This window comes from Natator depressus, chromosome 4 (genome assembly GCF_965152275.1).
Source record: "Natator depressus isolate rNatDep1 chromosome 4, rNatDep2.hap1, whole genome shotgun sequence".
Taxonomy (NCBI): Eukaryota; Metazoa; Chordata; order Testudines; family Cheloniidae; genus Natator; species Natator depressus.
The window spans coordinates 51251968-51269382 of record NC_134237.1 but is presented as its reverse complement, the minus strand read 5'-3'; the positions used below and the strand labels follow the sequence as shown (position 1 = coordinate 51269382).

Below are 17415 nucleotides of genomic sequence, written 5' to 3'. Positions count from 1 at the left end.
ACAGGGTGTGATACAGCATGGCCAGAGGGCAGCAGAAGAGTGTTAGAAGGGAGCCTTGTTCCCTGTAGAGGGAAGAAAGTTTGCTATAAATTAATTAAAGCACCTGAAGCCAGTCACATGATAAAAAAAAAAAAAAAACCCTGCTTCAATCAGACAGGAGGAGGAGTTGAAGCAGAGTGGATTGCATTGGAGCAAAGAGCAGTTTGGAGGGGTTGAAACAGAGTGGATTGGAGTTAGAGCAAATAGCAGTTTGGAGAGAAGCAGAGGAGAGTTTGGAGAAGTGCTGTGGTGGGCTAAAAAGACCAAGACCCTAGGTAAAGGGACACCTGGTTTGTGCAGAGGGAGGGCAGGAAGCCCCACAAGCTGAAGGGCAGGAGAGAGAAGTAGCCCAGGAGAAGGAATTGCTAGTTCTAGTGGTTTACTGCTATCCTAGGGCCCCTGGGCTGGGACCTGGAGTAGAGGGTGGGCCTGGGTCCCTCCCTCTCCACTCCCCTCCTCTAGGACACTAGTGGGGCAGTTAATACTCCAGTTCAGGGGCAAGAAACGGTGCCCTGAACCCCCACCCAAGAAGAGAAAGCGCGAGGCCCATCATAGTAGTGCCAGCAATTTGCCACAAGGGTAAACTCATAAATTGTCTGCCCTCTATAACACTGAGAGAGAGATATGCACAGCTGTTCCCCCCTCCCCCCCAGGTATTAATTACTTACTCTGGGTTCAATAATAAGTAAGTGATTTTTCTTAAGTATAAAAAGTAGGATTTAAGTGGTTCCAAGTAATAACAGACAGAAGAAAGTAAGTTTCCAAGCAAAATAAAACAAAACATGCAAGTCTAAGCCTAACACAGTAGGAAACTGAATTCAGGCAAATCTCACCCTCAGAGATGTTCCAATAGGCTTTTCACAGGCTAGAGTCCTTCCTAGTCTGGACCAAATCCTTTCCCCTGGTACAGTTCTTGTTAGCTCCAGCTCAGGTGGTAATTAGGGGATTTCTCATTACTGGAACCCACCCCCTTATATAGCTTTGGCACAAGGCAGGAATCTTTTGTCTCTCTGGGTCCCCACCCCTCCTTCTAAATGGAAAAGCACCAGGTTTAAGATGGATTCCACTACCAGGTGACATGTCCTGTGAGACCCCAAGCCTTCATTCCTCCTGGCCTAACACACAGGAAGGCTTGCAAGTAAACAGAGCCATTTGCAACCAGTTGTCCTAGTCAGTGGTAGCCATCAAGATTCCAAACCACCATTAATGGCCCACGCTTTGCATAATCACAATAGGACCTCAGAGTGAAACTAGAAATATGAAATATAAGATACAAGAATGATACACTTATACAAATAAGATAACCGCACTCAGTAGATTATAAGATTTGTAATGATACAAAAGACCTTTTGCTTGAAGCATATTCCAGTTACATTATAGTCACACTCATTAGCATATTTTCATAAAATCATATGGAGTGCAACATCACACCCTGGTGTCGAGAGACTGGAATCAGATCCTTGTGAGCCCAGACCCTGATGCTTTGGAGAAGAGGAAACTGTGTGGCCCCACTCCTCCCCTTTATGGAGTCTTTTATCAGCATGGTAGACCTGAATCAGCTTATGTAATGAAATCAGTAAAATCACACAGCAGTCCCAAAAGTAATATCCCTATTGCCTGGGATGCCTTTACACCATCCTGGGCGAGCCCAGCAAAAGCACAGGGAACTAAATAGAGGAAATTAAATACCTGCAGTATCTTTCTGCATTTTTCAGATTTAACCCTAGCCAGCCCTCCTAAAATCAGCCACATTGCCCTGGGCTTGTCTGGGCAACAGGTAGAGTCCCCTATTCTTCTAGTCTAACAAAATACTTGGAAAAAATAACTTTTACTATATTCCACACTGATGACAGTGAAGAAGAGACTCTTACTGGGCATGCTGACTGGGGAAAAATAATTAAAATGGGAAGTTACCCTGGTGCCTTTCGCCTCTCCTTTCCTCTCAAAAGGGAGATACTGCAGTAGGTGGCTGTGCCGTTGGCTAGCAAACACTTCTGTCTTTTCCAAGGGTCTGGCTCTGATTTCACTTATACAATTGTGTGGCACCAGTATCTCCATTGATTTAAATGGCATTACTCTGGATTTATATTGGCAAAAATGAGATTAGGATCTGGGTGGGGAAGAAGTTAGCCTCCAGAAGGTGCCTTTTTGTAGGAAATCACTTATCACCTGTAAAACAAAGAGAAATTAGCGCCTTTAATGACTGTATAAATGGAGGGAAAATTAGTAGCCGGGACAAGAGAAGCCAAAAAGGGGAGGAAACTAAATGGCAGTTGTACTTATGCATCTTCTCTCCAGCCACATTGACTCTGTTAGGCCAGAACACCAGCCAGAGAAAGAGTTAATAAGAAAACAGAGATGAGAACAAGGGTTATTGTTTTACCAGGAGCAGTCACAAGAGATCCAGCTCCAAATTGAGCCAATGTCGTCATCACTAGGAGATCCCTGGACAGTGTCACAGGACTTCCTGGGTGACTGGGAAAGCCACATAAGCCTTGCTCATGTGAACACATTCTGAATAGAGGTGGGCAAATATTTTCAGATTGCCCCCCAAAAATGTAGCTTTGGTTGACCCAAAGCCATGTAAATTTGGGTCGAATCTGAAGAATAGTTCCCCTTCCCCGCAAAACCCTCCTGAAAAAGTCACTTTGTTTAAACATTTTCTAAATTTAAACATTTAATTTTTTTTGTTTCAAAAGATGGTGTTGAAAGTTAGCTGGATGTATTTTTTTTAAAAGCGGGGGGGCGGGCAGAGTGAAAGAAACCTGAATATGAAACACTTTTTAAAATGGAGGGGAAAATTTCATTTCAGGTTGGAAGAAAATGTTTTGACCCAAAACAATCTCCTCCCCCCCCCACTGATTTGATCACCAAACTGAAAAATCAATTATTTGCTCAGTTCCAATTCTGAATCCCCCTTTCCAGCACCGGTGCAACTTCACCTGTGCCGACAATGCTGTTGTAAGTGCTACTATAGACAGGGTTTTTTCAATTCCCTGTTCTCGGCTGTATTAAATACAGGGGTTAAAGTAAGAAGGGGCACAGCTCTCTCTCCTCTGCTGAAAGAAAAAGGGGGCTCCCATTCTCTCCCTGGCTTGCTCTCCCCTTCTCCTCCTCAGCTAGTACAGGCAGAGTTCCTGCTGTTGTTTTAATCTACTTTAACCACAGACTCCATCTGAAGATCTTCAAAACCCAAATAGATTTTTCGTGACACGGTGCTGAAAATGCCTGAGCCCGTGTAGGCCACATCTACAACAGTGCTCATCACGTTGCACAACTGTTCCAGTGTAGACATGGCCTTAGGGCCTGCTGCTGAAAAGTGGCAAACATGCACAATCCCACTGAAGTCAAAGTCAAACCCTGAGCAGTTTGTGTCCCTGTTTCCCAGGCTGTGAAACAAGACTAATAATACTTTTCTGCCTCACAGGGGAGGTGTGGGGCATCCTGTTTGTACAGTGCTTTGAGACCTTTCGATGCAAGGCACCATACAAGGCAACATATGATTGTAGCTATTATCATATTCAGGTCTGTGTTCTGACAAGCTTGGCTGCCTTAATGCACTCAGTTTTGGATCTCTTTTGAGTTACCAGATGGCATGTGGTGGCTCTGTCTCCCCAGAGATGACGTGGGCATTAATAATCCCATTTCACTTAGGCTGTCAAAATGGACTTTAACCCTAAATTCTGGGAGGCCCTTCTAGTCCAGAGTTTTTCAATCTGTTTTTTAAAACTGGATCTGTTACAGGCAAGATTATGATAGCACCTCCTATTATTAAGGTTGCCTGTCACTCCCTATTATGTCTCTATTTTCGGTTGCTTACAACTATGACAAACTTAAACATTTTGGCTAAAATTTTCTCTGTCAGGTGTTTGTCTCGGACAGAACTTTTTGGGGAAAATTTCAGCCAAAATGGTGGTGGTTTCCAAGAATGATATGTTTTGCCAATGCTAAAAAAAAAAGTTGGCAACTTTTTCTTTCTTAAGCTCTAGCACCTGCCAGGCTTTCAAGCAATGACTTAAAATTTGGCATTGCGGGGGGTGGCTTTTGTACCAGGGATGTGCCTTTTGCCATACTTGTGAAAATCTGCCTGTATCTGGCCACGTAATAAGCCTTTGAAAAACTGCAATTCATATATACTCTGCAGAGATTCCTTAGATTTTTGCAGCGAAATTCACTGAAGATGCTGTCCACACTAGGCATGCTCCAGACTGGAGGCACAAATTTAACAGTGAGGAGAAAACAAAATATTGGATAACTGATCTGTAAGTGAGCACCATCCAGTCCATGCGTTGAGTGAGGCAGGGGGTCATGTGGAAAAGTGAGTGTGTGATGTAATGAAAGACTGCATCATAATGCATAGGCAAAAAGAGTTGCACAGGCAACCTTAATTCCTGCATTTCTTAACTTTTTTGAGTACTTGACTTAAAATAACATTATCATGGTAGCAAACTCAAGTACTCAAAAGTTAAGAAATTCCAAAGTTAACGTTGCCTGTGCAACCCCTTTTGCCTATGCATTTTATATATATATAATAAAAAAAATTTTGGCCTGCCTTTGTCCAGCAGACATCAGAGGGTAAGAACCAGGCACATCTAGTTTTTATTCACACCAATGGCATTTCCTTTATATTTATTTCTAGAATATTCCCCCTTGCTGCAGTTTTTACTCCCCGATCATATTGTATTTGTGGGAGAACAATTGGGGGATGAGTCAGAATCACACTGCATTTCCTATTGCAAGACTCATTCCATGTATCAGTGTGATGGGATGTTCATCCCACGCTTTTCCTGAAAGCATTAATGCATACTGAAAAGGGGGCTAATTAACGAAACAGGCCTCAGTAGAGAGGAATGAGGTGGCTAAGCAATCCCCTGACTGAATGAAGAAACCCAGCTGAGGAGGAATGAGCTGGGCTGAGACTAAAGGCAGGAAATTGGCAGCAGAAAGGGGCTGCTGGGAAAGTCTGCAGTCACTTCCTGGGAGAAGAGAGGTGCCTTTGGGCTGGCAAAGCTGGAAAAAGGAGGAAGCCAGGAACACAGAGTAGAGGGCAGGCCCATGTTCCCCTGCCAGATGCTGAGGGAGTGACACAAGGCAGTGAATGAGTAGACTACCTAGGACTGCTGAAGGAAGACTTTGGTATCCCCGAAGGGGGAAACACATGGAATGATTGGCCGTAGGGCTGAGTCACAAAGAGGCAGCAGCAGCTCGTGGAGTGAAATGGATGCAGACCCAGAGAGAGGCAGAGGACTGCATGCAAATGTGGGAAGGGGTGTCAACCTCGCAAGCTATTCCCCAGAACAATCAGGAGGAGGCGCCATCCCAGTGGTGAGTTGAGCACCCTCAGAATCAGGTTCTGAGCTAGAGGGGGAAATGAGAATTTTATTTTCTGAAATGAATGGAGAAAATGAGCTTAAATACTGAAAAAAGGAGAAAGCGTTTTATCTTTTTGGGGGGGGGGTGCATTTGAATATGTGGAGGCTTATTTTCTCTCTGGAGAAACATAATGAAAACTGTTAATGATAACAATGTACAACACAGGTTTTTATACAGATTAACAAATTTACCTTCCGAACACTCCTCTGAAATATTAATAATAATTATTTACTTACTAGTGGCATTAGGTGTTAGGAGGGGATTCCATATGTGAAAAAGAGGAAAGACTATTTATGTTAAATTCTGCCCTTGGATGCATATTTTGGGTTCCTAATGGGAAGTCCTCACATATTGGTCTGGCCTAAAGAAGTCAGTGGTAAGTATATCAAGGTTTGCATCCTTAGTTTGCAATGAGTAAAAGTTGGTAGAACAGAAACATGTAAAATACCAAGATCATTCTGGAGCCTATTTACTCTTCCTCATAACTCCAGAACAAGGGGCACTCAGTGACGTAAAGAGGTAACATTTAAAGCCAATAAAAGGACATCTAATTAACCTCAGGGTACAATTGAAACTATTATAGCTGATAAAACATTGTTTAGGCCAAAATAAAACAACAATTGTGTTTACCTTGTTTGAAAAACCAGCCTGCAATCCAAAGAGCAACCAGGAAGATTGAATAAAACTCCACACAGTTTTGTCTATGGAATAAATTAATAAAAAAAGGTTACCTGAGCAAGAAAGAAACTATGGGTGGGATTTTCAGAAGCTCTCCGCTTTGGCCAAATGCTGTTCCCAGTAAAGTTCATGCCATTGGCTTGGATGGGAGCAGAGAGAGGCCAACAATGAGCACTTTTGAAAAATCTCACTCTTCTGTGTCTCTTCAAATATGTAGAGTTCTGTTCCTATCATTGTGACTGAAATACTAGGCCTTGGTCTGACTATCCCTATGACTATAGTATCAAGCATGACAAGCACATGGTAGAACTTCTAAATGATTACAACAACAGTAATGGCTTGAAAACACAACTTTCAGTTGTACCTGATATCACATTGTTTTTTTCTTTTCCTTTGCTCATATTCAAATTTTTAGTATTTCTTTTTTACTTAAGGCAACTTTCTATAACTGGATATTTTTATTAGGATCATTTTAAAATAACCCTTACATTGCACATTAAAATCTCATGCTTCAGGGCATAAGCCAATCACTAAATGAAATTATCTAGGACAGAGGTTCTCAAACTGTGGAGAGACCCCCCGGCTCCTTCCCAGCCCCAGCTCGGGGGCTGCCGCAGCAGGGGAGAGAGGGCACATCCATCACATTAGAACGGTAAGACTACTGATATTAAAATGAGTTGTGTGCTTTTATTTGTAGAACAAAAAGTTTATTAAGTTTTTGTTTTAATATAGTGCTTTTATCCAAAGTGCTTTACAATAGTTAGCTAATGGTACAAACAACATTTGGAAAGATCATTAAGTGATCTCAGCAATTTTCAAGTGGTCTGCGGGGGGAAAAAAAAAGTTTGAAAATCACTGCTCTAGGAAAACATTCCTCCATGGGCAGGTTATTCCACAATTGTCCACTGATCCACTTTGGCTTTTCTTGCATCAAGGGATGGTGATGTATCTGGTATTTGCCACTCTGAGAAAAGTTCCTTGGCTCGATGAACCGCTAGATAGATCCAGCATGACAGTTTCTATGTTAAACCAACCAAACCTAAATAAAAAGCTGGAAGCTAAATGATGTGACAGTTGAAGCTTTAATTAAACTTCACAGGGAGTGAAGTAAGTGGGTTGCATTGTACATCTAGTGTACTCTATTCAGAAAGTAATTGCTGAATGGTTTGGCCTATGTCTGAGACACTTTTGTGGGTGTAGGTGTGTTGTTACTAGTTTGGTGCTTGTGACAACTATTGGGTTTTTTTGTTTTTTGTTTTTTTTTAGGTAAAAGGATACAAAAATAGGTGACTCACCAGGACAAGTTTCTTAAATGCTCGTTAATTTTTTAACTCAAACTAATTAGCCAATTTACCTGTATATTGTCAGAAATTTCAGTCTTTCATCACAGATGCCCTATAAATTTGGGGAATATACATTGTAATCTTCATAAAAACAAAAAGGCTAAAACCCTGCTTAAAATAAACTCAAAGCAGCCTTAAGTGTGAAGTTTTGAGCAGCATATTCACATTAAATAGCTCTGATCTGTTGTTCAATTTCTCTAGAGATGTTGAGTAGCCATAGTGTATTGTCTGTCTGAGCTTTCTGTGATTTCCCTTTTCTGGACTGAAATTGCTTTTGCATACAGTTGTGGAAAATTAAAAATTCCTTTGAATATTTGAGCACAAAGATTTCTAAGTCTAATAAATATTGAGTTTGTGATTTTTAGGTATCTTGAACTAGAAAGAAAAAGTACATGGAACCTCTCCATATAGTTTGTAGAGAAACACAATGACTGAATCTCCTTTCAGTGTAAACCAGGAGTTGAAGACCAGTGTACCTGGGAGAATCAGGCCCAATGAACATGGAATGAATATGCAATGCAATTACTCTTACAAGGAGACCCAAACACTCACAAGTGGTGGACAGAAGCCCTTGGTCATGCAAGGCCTCAGGTTAGTGCAAAGTCTTAGTAAATGCTGTTCTGTGGAGATGCCCACAATTGTTACACCCATATCTTGTAAGAGAGAGAGGTCACTGAGAGTTAAGATCTACGCTCATAGCATACAGCAGAAGATCATAAATACCCTGGGGAAAAAAAATCGCTTCACACTTGAATGGCTAAATTAGACCTCTGTAGTGTCCAATTAATTAAACGAATGAAGTTTCTCATTGCCACTGTTTTAATGACCCTAGAACTTACTGTGCACGGAATATTCTGTCAAATTCTGGGGTTCCGGTGACTTCTGGGGGCATGATCTTATGCTGCTTTCTTGATTTTCCTACAAGCCAGGCAAAATAACCTGCAAATAAAAGTAATGGATCAAGGATTAAAGAGTCTTTATTTTTTCAGAAAAGCAGCAGGCCCTGTCAATCCTCTACAAATCTCAATTTTTCAAATGGAAATAATCATTCCTCAGGTTTTGCTTTTAAATTTGAATGAAAAGGACCAACACCTCTTGCAGCTCCCCTAGCTTCCCCTATAAAAATTCACACGCTAACTTCAAAGGTGACCTGAACCTTATTACAAAATCCAACTTCAGTAACTTTATACTTACGTGCTGAATGCCCCCCAAAGAAGAGAATTCAGTCACTAAAACTGTCTAGTTTCAGAGTAGCAGCCATGTTAGTCTGTATTCGCAAAAAGAAAGAGTGCTTGTGGCACCTTAGAGACTAACCAGGAGCCACAAGTACTCCTTTTTCTTTTTGTAAAACTGTCTACACACTTTTGCCTCTGGCAAAGCATGATGTTGAGGGTGGCTGGCTCCTGCTCCATATGACACCCCAGCATGTGTAGCCCACCTACCTAATAGTGAGAGATCCCTTTAACAGATCTAGGGGGCCCGCCCACTTCCCAGAACCCAATATGAGATCTAGGGAAGCAGGGGTAGGAATGAGTTGGGTCTGGTTCATTGTTGCTAGGCAGATGCACAATTGGCACTAGACATCCAGAAGTTTCTGGAATTGGGTGTGGTGGTTTTGGGAATGCTCAATAGGTTCCCTGCTGCTGGACTCAGACTCATGAGGGCAAGTAGTCAGGGAAGCTGCTTTACAAAAGACCATGTGCCTAGGGTTGCCAACTTCCTAATTGCAGAAAACCAAACACCTTTGCCCCGCTTCCTCCCTCCCTCCCTTCCCACTCCCTCCACTGCACGCTCTCCCACAGCCTCACTCACTTGCTCATTTTCACTGCTCTGGGGCATGGGGTTGGGGTGTGGGAGGAGTGAGGGCTCCAGCTGGGGGTGCGGGCTCTGGGGATGAGGGGTTTGGGGTGGAGCAGGGGACTCCAGGCTGGGGCAGGGGGTTGGGGCATGGGAGGGGAAGCAAGCTCCAGCTGGGGTGAGACCAGAAAGGGGTTCAGGGTGCAGGAGGGGCCTCTGGGCTGGGGCAGCAGATTGGGGTATGTGTGGGGATGAGGGCTCAGGCTGTGGGTTCAGGCTCTGGGCTGAGGCCAGAAATGAGGGGTTCAGAGTGCAGGAAGGGGCTCTGGTCTGGGGCAGAGGGTTGGGATATGTACTTAACTGAGTGGTTGGTTAATTAGTTAGCTGACTAGCTGCTTTCAGCAGAGGAGGAGAAAGAGTCTGAGATAGCAAGTATGAAAAATCAGGATGGGGGTGGCGGGTAAAAGGTGCATATATAAGAAAGAGCCCCAAATATCGGTACTCTCCCTATACAATTGGGACATCTGGTCACACTAGTTGCATGGATTTCAACTGAAGATTTCTACGTGCAGGTGGAGGGAAGATGTGGCTTTTGACCTGGCAGACTCTAACTGAGACTCAGGTGAACTCAATCTAAGCTTTTGGGAACTGTTGAGTTCTTCTCATTGTTTCTGTGGGCACTGACTGTTTAATTTTTCTTTATGTTGAACTGTGAAGATAATATATATGGTTTATAGAGTAGCCATGTTATGTTGTAAAAATTAAGTTATTTTTTTCCTCTATCATAAGATTTTATAAAGTTGGTACTTAATTCTTAAGTTAATTTCTTTTGGACTTGATTGTGAGGAGTTTGACCCTGTATGATCCTTGGTGAAAAACCTCAGTGACTGAATTCTGGGTCTCTAGGTGCTTTTCTGTGGGACTTGTGTTTTTTTAGACACTAGAGAAGGGCAATGAAGCCAACTGTAGCCCACCCAAAGGTTACATAAGCACTATGCTAGTGACTTCACACCCACCACCCTAACCCACGTGGAGCCAGCCCTAAGGTCCTGCATTTTTGTGCTGTAGTAGTATTAAATTTTGTAATAATATACAGGTCAGTCGCATCACACGCGCATTTAACTTACACAAATTCAACTATATGCACTCGGCAAAAAAAAAAAAGAAAAATAACAAGATACATGTAAATAGCGCGGGCGATTCTGCCAACCATTCCACTTAATGAGCAATGCCCTAGAGTGAGCGTGAGATGGGAGACGTGAATCTGCTGTTCCCTCAGTCGGTCTCAGTTCCCGCATGCCTCTCGTAGTCTGAGCATCTCGCCGCGCTGAGTGTGATTCTTGTGTTTAAAGATACTGTACATATTTTTTTGTACAACATGGTCCCCTAAACGCAAGCCAACTACTTCATCTGGTGCTCAACCGAAGAAACAGCAATCTGTTCCAACGCTGGAGGAAAAACTGGCTGTGTTGGACTTATTGAGAGACGGTATGTCGGTCTCCAACGTGGCGCGTAAATATGGCCACAAAGAATCTAGCATCCGTGCCATCAAGATTCGAGAGAGGAATTCGTCAAGCCGTGGCATCAAGTGCTCCAATAACTGCTAAGGTGACGAGCCAGATGCGTGATACGACTTTAGTGAAGACTGAAAAGGCATTAAACTTATGGCTGGAAGACATGAACCGTAAATGTGTGCCTATCAATGGCAACACGTTGCAAGAAAAGGCTCTTAGCCGCTATGCACTGTTCAAACCTCCCGCCGAAGAGGGACAGCCTTCTGATGAGAAGGAATTCAAAGCCAGCCAAGGTTGGCTTAACAGTTTTAGGAACCGCTTCAACCTCAAAAACGTGCAGACTACTGGTGAAGCTGCATCTGCCAATGAAGAGGCAGCAAAAGCCTCCCCCGAACAATTAGAGAAAATCATAGAAGAAAAGGGCCATCTTCCGGAACAAGTTTTTAATGCTGACGAGACTGGGTTCTTCTTGGGGGGGGGGGGGGGGGGAGAGAATGCCCAACTGCACTTACACTTGGAAATCAGAAAGACAAGCCCCTGGCTTCAAAGCAGCTAAAGACCGTGTGACTGTGTTTTGTGGCAATGTTGCTGGGCATTTAATAAAGCCGGGCTTGCTCTACAGGGCTGCAAATCCCCATGCCCTAAAAGGCAAGAACAAAAATCTCCTGCCTGTGTTCTGGCAATCAAGTAAAAAGGCTTGGGTGACGGCAGCATTATTTCTGGATTGGTTCCACAAGTGTTTCATTCCAGAGGTCAAGCGGTACCTCGAAGAGAAAGGACTTGACTTTAAAGTGTTGCTGATCGTAGACAATGCTCCTGGCCACCCTGCCGCACTCTGGTTTGTGCATAACGACGTTGAAGTCGTCTTTCTCCCCCCCCTCCCCCCAGTACCACCTCCAACCTCTCAACCAAGGCGTGATTTGCCGTTTCACGTACACAAGGCTTACGTTCTCACGGATACGTAGCGCTATGGATGCTGATCCCAGTCTTAATTTGATGGAGCATTGGAAGTCCTTCAACGTTGCTGACTGCATCACTTATATTAAACAGGCAATGGATGCAGTCAAGCCTGAAACAGTCAATGCATGTTGGCGAAACCTATGGAAAGAATGTGTGAATAATTGTAAGGGTTTCCCAACCACTGATGAAGTGAAACTCATTGTTCAAGTGGCCACGCAAGTGGGTGGTGATGGCTTCGTCAATGTTCTTGAGGAAGAAATTGAATTGAGAGCCATAGAGAAACATTGATTAACGAAGAGTTAGAGGAACTAATAAAATAGTTTACAGAAGACTAAGATGATGACGATGAACAGGAAGAGCCAGCAGGTTGGAATCTTCATAAATTTGCTGAAGTGTTCCAAGCAGCGAAACACTTGAATGATTTAACTTCTGAATACGATCTCTCTGGAACAAAGCCTCAAAATCACATGTCGTATTACAGACTATTTGAGACCGTATCAAGAAATGTTTGAGAAGCTCAAGAGACAACAGCGACAGTTGCCGATCACCATGTTTTTCAAGGGAAAAACAACCAGCAGCAGATGAGCCTATGCAATCAACTTCTTGAGCTGAACCAGAGCCAACCACTTCATCTACAACTCGCTCTCATCACCCAAGCTCTCCGTCGCCTCCATCTCCTGGATCGACATCAAGCCCTGACAACTCCCCTGTAATTACCCCCTGTAATTAAAAATACAGTACTGTAAAATTATATTTTGCATATGTATTCTTTATTATATACAGTACATTACTGTATACTTTATACGTTTATACATATTACTGTACAGAGTTGTGTACACAACCATGTACAGTATACTGTACTTTATGGGCAATTTTAAGGGATTTTCAAGGGTAATTTTGACTATATGCGATTTTCGCCTTACGCGCTGACTTTAGAACCTAACCCCCGCGTAAGATGTGACTCCACTGTATAACCTTTGAGAGAGAAAACATTACATATTTTGGAAACAAGAGCTGGGTACCAAATGTGTTTTGATACATTTGGCAATGGTTAGTATTTTGACACATGTATTACACATCCATCCCTCGCAATTCATTTTGTACTCCGAGTAAGTGCTGTAACTTTGGGTATGCATGCACTGCAGCTGGGAGTGTGCTTCCCAGTGCAGGGCTACAGATGTGGGCTAGCTCTGCTCCAACTAGCATGCTAAAAATAGCAGCATAGCCAAGCCAGGAGTAACATGGGCTGAGCTCAGGCAGGCCACCGCCTGACTGTTTTTATCACACTAGCTCAAGCAGAGGTTGCATGTATCTATCTACCCATATCAGGAAGCATGCTCCCAGGTGTCATTCAGAGCTACCCTTTGTGTGGCCCTGGGGATAGCACACTGAGCTAAGACTCAGACCTGGGTTCTATGCCTGGCTTTGCTAGAGGGTGATCTTGGGCAAGCCACTTCAACTCTCTGTGCCTCAGTGGCCTCAGCTATAAAATGAGTTCTACTCACCTCTTTTGTAAAACACTTTGAGATCTATTGCAGAAGTGCTATACATGAGCTAGGCAGTATTACATAAGAGGTGTGGAGGATTATTATTATTATTATTATTAATTATTACTACAAATAGACTAAATACCTGCTGTAAATGCAAAAGTCTTAACTAAGGAGCTGTGACCAGTATTTCTATAATCTCCATTCCTCTGTGTACCTAAAATCTGTTTTCATTGCTACCTTCAGCTCAAAAACGTGAATCTTATTTAAAAAGTTTGTCAGATTTTGATGGAGATGGCCAGGTCATACTTGATACAAAATTAAACATGCAGAAAAGCAAATCTGATTTATTTAATAGTGGCCACAGGACAGGACAACATGGTGTTCTGTAGGAGGCTCTGGTTTAGGAACGACCTGATACTCTCAGTCTGATGATCTTCAAGGGGACTTCAAGTGATTGGAAAAATCCACCGCAGACCTTGGTAAATTATTCTGATGGTTAAATATCCTCATTGTTAAAAAATGAGCACCTTATTTCCAGACTGAATTTGTCTAGCTTCAACTTCCAGCCATTGGATTTTCTTATTTGTCCACTAGACCAGAGCCCTCTACAATTTGAAATCTCCTCTCCGTGTAGGTAATTCTAGATAAAGTTAAGATTTTGTCACGGGTATTTTTAGTAAAAGGCACAGGCAATAGATGATAAATCACGGAAGCCAGAGCCCCGGGGCTGAAGCCAAAGAAGTCCATGCACATCTGTTAAAGTCACAGAATCTGGGACCAAATCGTAACCTTAATTATAAACCATGATCAAATCACCCCATAACCTTCTTCTGGATAAACTAACTAGACTGAGCTTCTTGAGTCTCATTGTAAGGCAGGTTTGCCAGACCTTGTACAGGATTCCCCTCTAGAAAGGCCTCTCTGCCTCCATTAATGCGCCTTCATTTACATTGTAGCTGATGACCAAGCTGTGATTCACTACCACAGAATTCTTTTAGAGGGGGAGGGTGGCATTAGAGGAGGTAGAGGAGCATATTTCAGGGTAATTGTGCTCAGGGGGACAAGATGGCCACTTTTTGAAATATTTCAGGGGGGTGGGGGAGGGAATTTTCAAAAGGTCTCCCTCTGGCCCTTCCCTTACCTCCCACTCAAAATGCTCTCTTCCTCCTGCTGCTACTTAGAGCCACCAAACCCTACTTGGTTCACCAGCGGCAAGGGCCAATTTGACAAACTACATGTTTCATTGGACCACCATCTGCAGCTAGCAAACCATAGCTGGTTGGTCCCCAGGCTGTACTTTGAGCCGGGGGGCATTATCAGGCTGGGACAGGATTCTCAGCTGATGAAATAAAGGAAGTTGGCCAGCTGAGCAGCCCATCATACCCAGACTGGTTTAGAACAACCTTGGTATGGACTCAGGGAAAAATCTCAGCCTATTTAGGGCGGCTAGCATGGAATTTTGTGCCTCAGCTGGTGCAGTACAGCCAGCTGGAATGTGCTCTAGTACAGACAAGGCCTTAGCTGTAATAAAGTGTACGCTTGCCACTGGTGGTTTAAGAGGCTTCAGTGAAATCATACGGGGTGAATTTGGCTCACCATGGGCAAAAATACAGACCCTTGTGATCGTACTGCACTGACAATGGCCCATTCCTTAATCGGGAAAAGCTTCCACCAAACTCAATGGGATCTTTGCCTAACTCAGGACGGTGAGATTGGGGTTTATATGCCCCCTGAAAGAAGCGAGTAATTTTATACCTACCCAGCTACAATTTTCATAACTTGCTATCTTTTGCAGACAGACAGGAAGTTGCTTTTCCCTTTTGAAAACCAGTTGTAACCATTTTTTATTTTACTGGGGAATTTACGTCGCTTCTTTCTTAAAAGAGAAGATGCATCTAGATGCTTTGAATTATACAATAGGTGACATGAGGCCTCAGCTGCGGTGGAACAAGTTACCATGTATACTTTTTTCACCAGTTAGAATTTGCATCTTAACTCTTTGAAAGCAAATAGAAATGAAAGCAGTTATGTATACCCTAGTTTAACCCCTTGGATTACAATCCAGCACAAATCCAATCGACTTCAACCACTGGACTCCAGTCACATCTGAGGCAGCTGAGAAGTATGCTTGAGTTGGTCTTTTTCTGATTTCAGCTGGCAGTCACATTTAGCAAGACTGTCTCCTTGCTATGAAAATATAGCACAAAGCTTATGTACAAGGGACAGCACCCTCAGATGTCTTATTCCTGGTGCAAAAATCATGCACAGTGTAAGATCAGTCATTTGTTATCACAGTCAATGGTGTGTTAAACTATTCTTGATTTGAAAACAAATCAGATACCTCATAGTAGCACCTGACTGGATGCAGATAAAAGGATATTAGGCACCAAATAAAACACAGGACAGGGGACACTGTATCTATCCTCTCTACAGGATCATCTCCAAGCAGCCATGACTCAAATTCATTCTACTTCAGTCTGGAGCCCCACTAGTTTTTCTAATGGGTCTGTAAAACCTCCCCTTCTCTCTCCTGCAGCAAGTCTTAAAAACTAAGACATTGCTGAAAACCCACTTGGTGCAAGGTTTCTGCTTGCTCATTCCATCACAGACCACTTCTTGCTTGGCTTAAACCGTGGCCCAGCCTGGTTCCTTGAATACCCATGTGATTCTGGGAGGCTGAAAGTTTGTCCTACTACGCCTCTAGCCGTTGTAAGGTGAAGCATAGCTTCCAGCGCTGCTGCAGAGGGATCTTATTGCCTAGTTGTTAACTCCCAGTACAGAACTGTACATGTAATGGAATAAATGGGAGTGCAGACAAGCCACTAGATGTTTAATAGCTAGGTGTCTTGTGCTGACAGCTGTCAAACAGTCAGACAATGGGCTGCTCCCACTACCAGAACTGGTTGTAACAGGTGCTTACGCTGCCACTTTAACAGAATACACGGAAGAGCAGAGGCTTGGGCAGGGCTGGATTTTCTGATTAACCTCACCATCTCTGGGTGGGTCTCTATTATAAAGTTCAGTTGACCTAACCACACCCTCGGTGCTGTGACAAATCACCCTGATTGATCAGATGATACAGTTAAACTGATCTAAGTACCCCTCTATAGACACTACTAGGTTAACATGATTCTTCTGTCGACCTAATTATCGCTTGTTGAAGGGAGGGATTTACTCCCTTCTGTTACTGTCGTGGCTACAAGACAGTGTTACAGCAGCTCATCTGCAGTGCTGCAACTGTGTCACTGTGGCATTTCTAGTGTCGATGTAGCCCCTGTGTTTTAGAGTTTTCAGAATGTATTCACTTTTTCGGCAGCAGCTCTTTGCCCTTCCTTGTCACATTTCTTCCTGTTTTCACTTTAAACAGTGTAAAGCACAGCAGCCCTTGCAGCAGGATGAACTTTCATGGAAGCTCATGGTAAATATTGTCGCAGGAGATAAACGCTGTGCTAAGAGCCACATAGGTTGTTCGGGAGAGCCCCATCTGGCACACGCAACTCAAGAATGAAAGCAGTGTTGCCAACTTCAAACATTCAAAAATCATGAGCCAGGCCCCCCTCAAGTCATGAGATTTTTAAAAATAATAATTGTTGGGTTCTTTTTATTTGGCTTCTGGTTATTTAATCTTGAGGGTTCACATTTTTAAGCTTTTCTCCCCAAATTAGAAACTTTTTTTGCAATGTATGACATGACCCAGGAACTGGGGCTTTAAGAAAACACCAAATATAAAGAGTTGGCATTGCTGCAGGCAAAGCAGTCTGCTTACAAATACTGACAAAGCCGTAAACTTGAACCTCTGCTCCTTATCTCATGCTTAGTCCTCCTTCAACCCATACAGCATATATATCCTATGGCTTGGTGTAGACACAACCATATTACCTGAAGGAAAACAATTGCTAGTGTTGAAAATGCTGTCACTGTACCATATCTAATCACACTATTGTCATTCTTCTTTCTCCCATTCCATTTATCTACTATAGCTGTAGTTTGCAAAGTGGTGGGAAAGCCACATACTGTATGTGAATCTAAGAAGTATTTCCACAGTGGATAAAATAAATCTATATATTTAGGAACCCCTGATGAGAGGATATTATGAAACATCCACATGCTGCAAGTGCCTTCTTTGTAACTTAATAGGTTTTGTCCTTTTTCCTTTCTGATATTAGATACCTTGCCATCTGCTTGAGGGGCCAGTTTTTAAAAGCACTTTTGGCTCAAGGC

At 43.0% G+C, this 17415-nt stretch overlaps 1 protein-coding gene across 5 annotated transcripts in view; it reads right to left on the bottom strand.

Annotated features, from left to right (window-relative positions):
- Positions 1-17415, bottom strand: part of MGST2 (microsomal glutathione S-transferase 2) — a 64194-nt gene that overhangs the window by 8556 nt on the left and 38223 nt on the right. For 3 of the 5 annotated variants that reach the window (XM_074950883.1, XM_074950882.1, XM_074950884.1), the window contains 2 exons: positions 8273-8372; positions 6043-6113 (listed from right to left, as the gene is read on the bottom strand). In XM_074950883.1, the coding sequence (XP_074806984.1) occupies positions 6043-6113; positions 8273-8372 (171 nt within the window). The remainder of the gene's footprint in view (positions 1-6042; positions 6114-8272; positions 8373-17415) is intronic. The other 2 variants (XM_074950885.1, XM_074950886.1) reach the window with 1 other exon arrangement.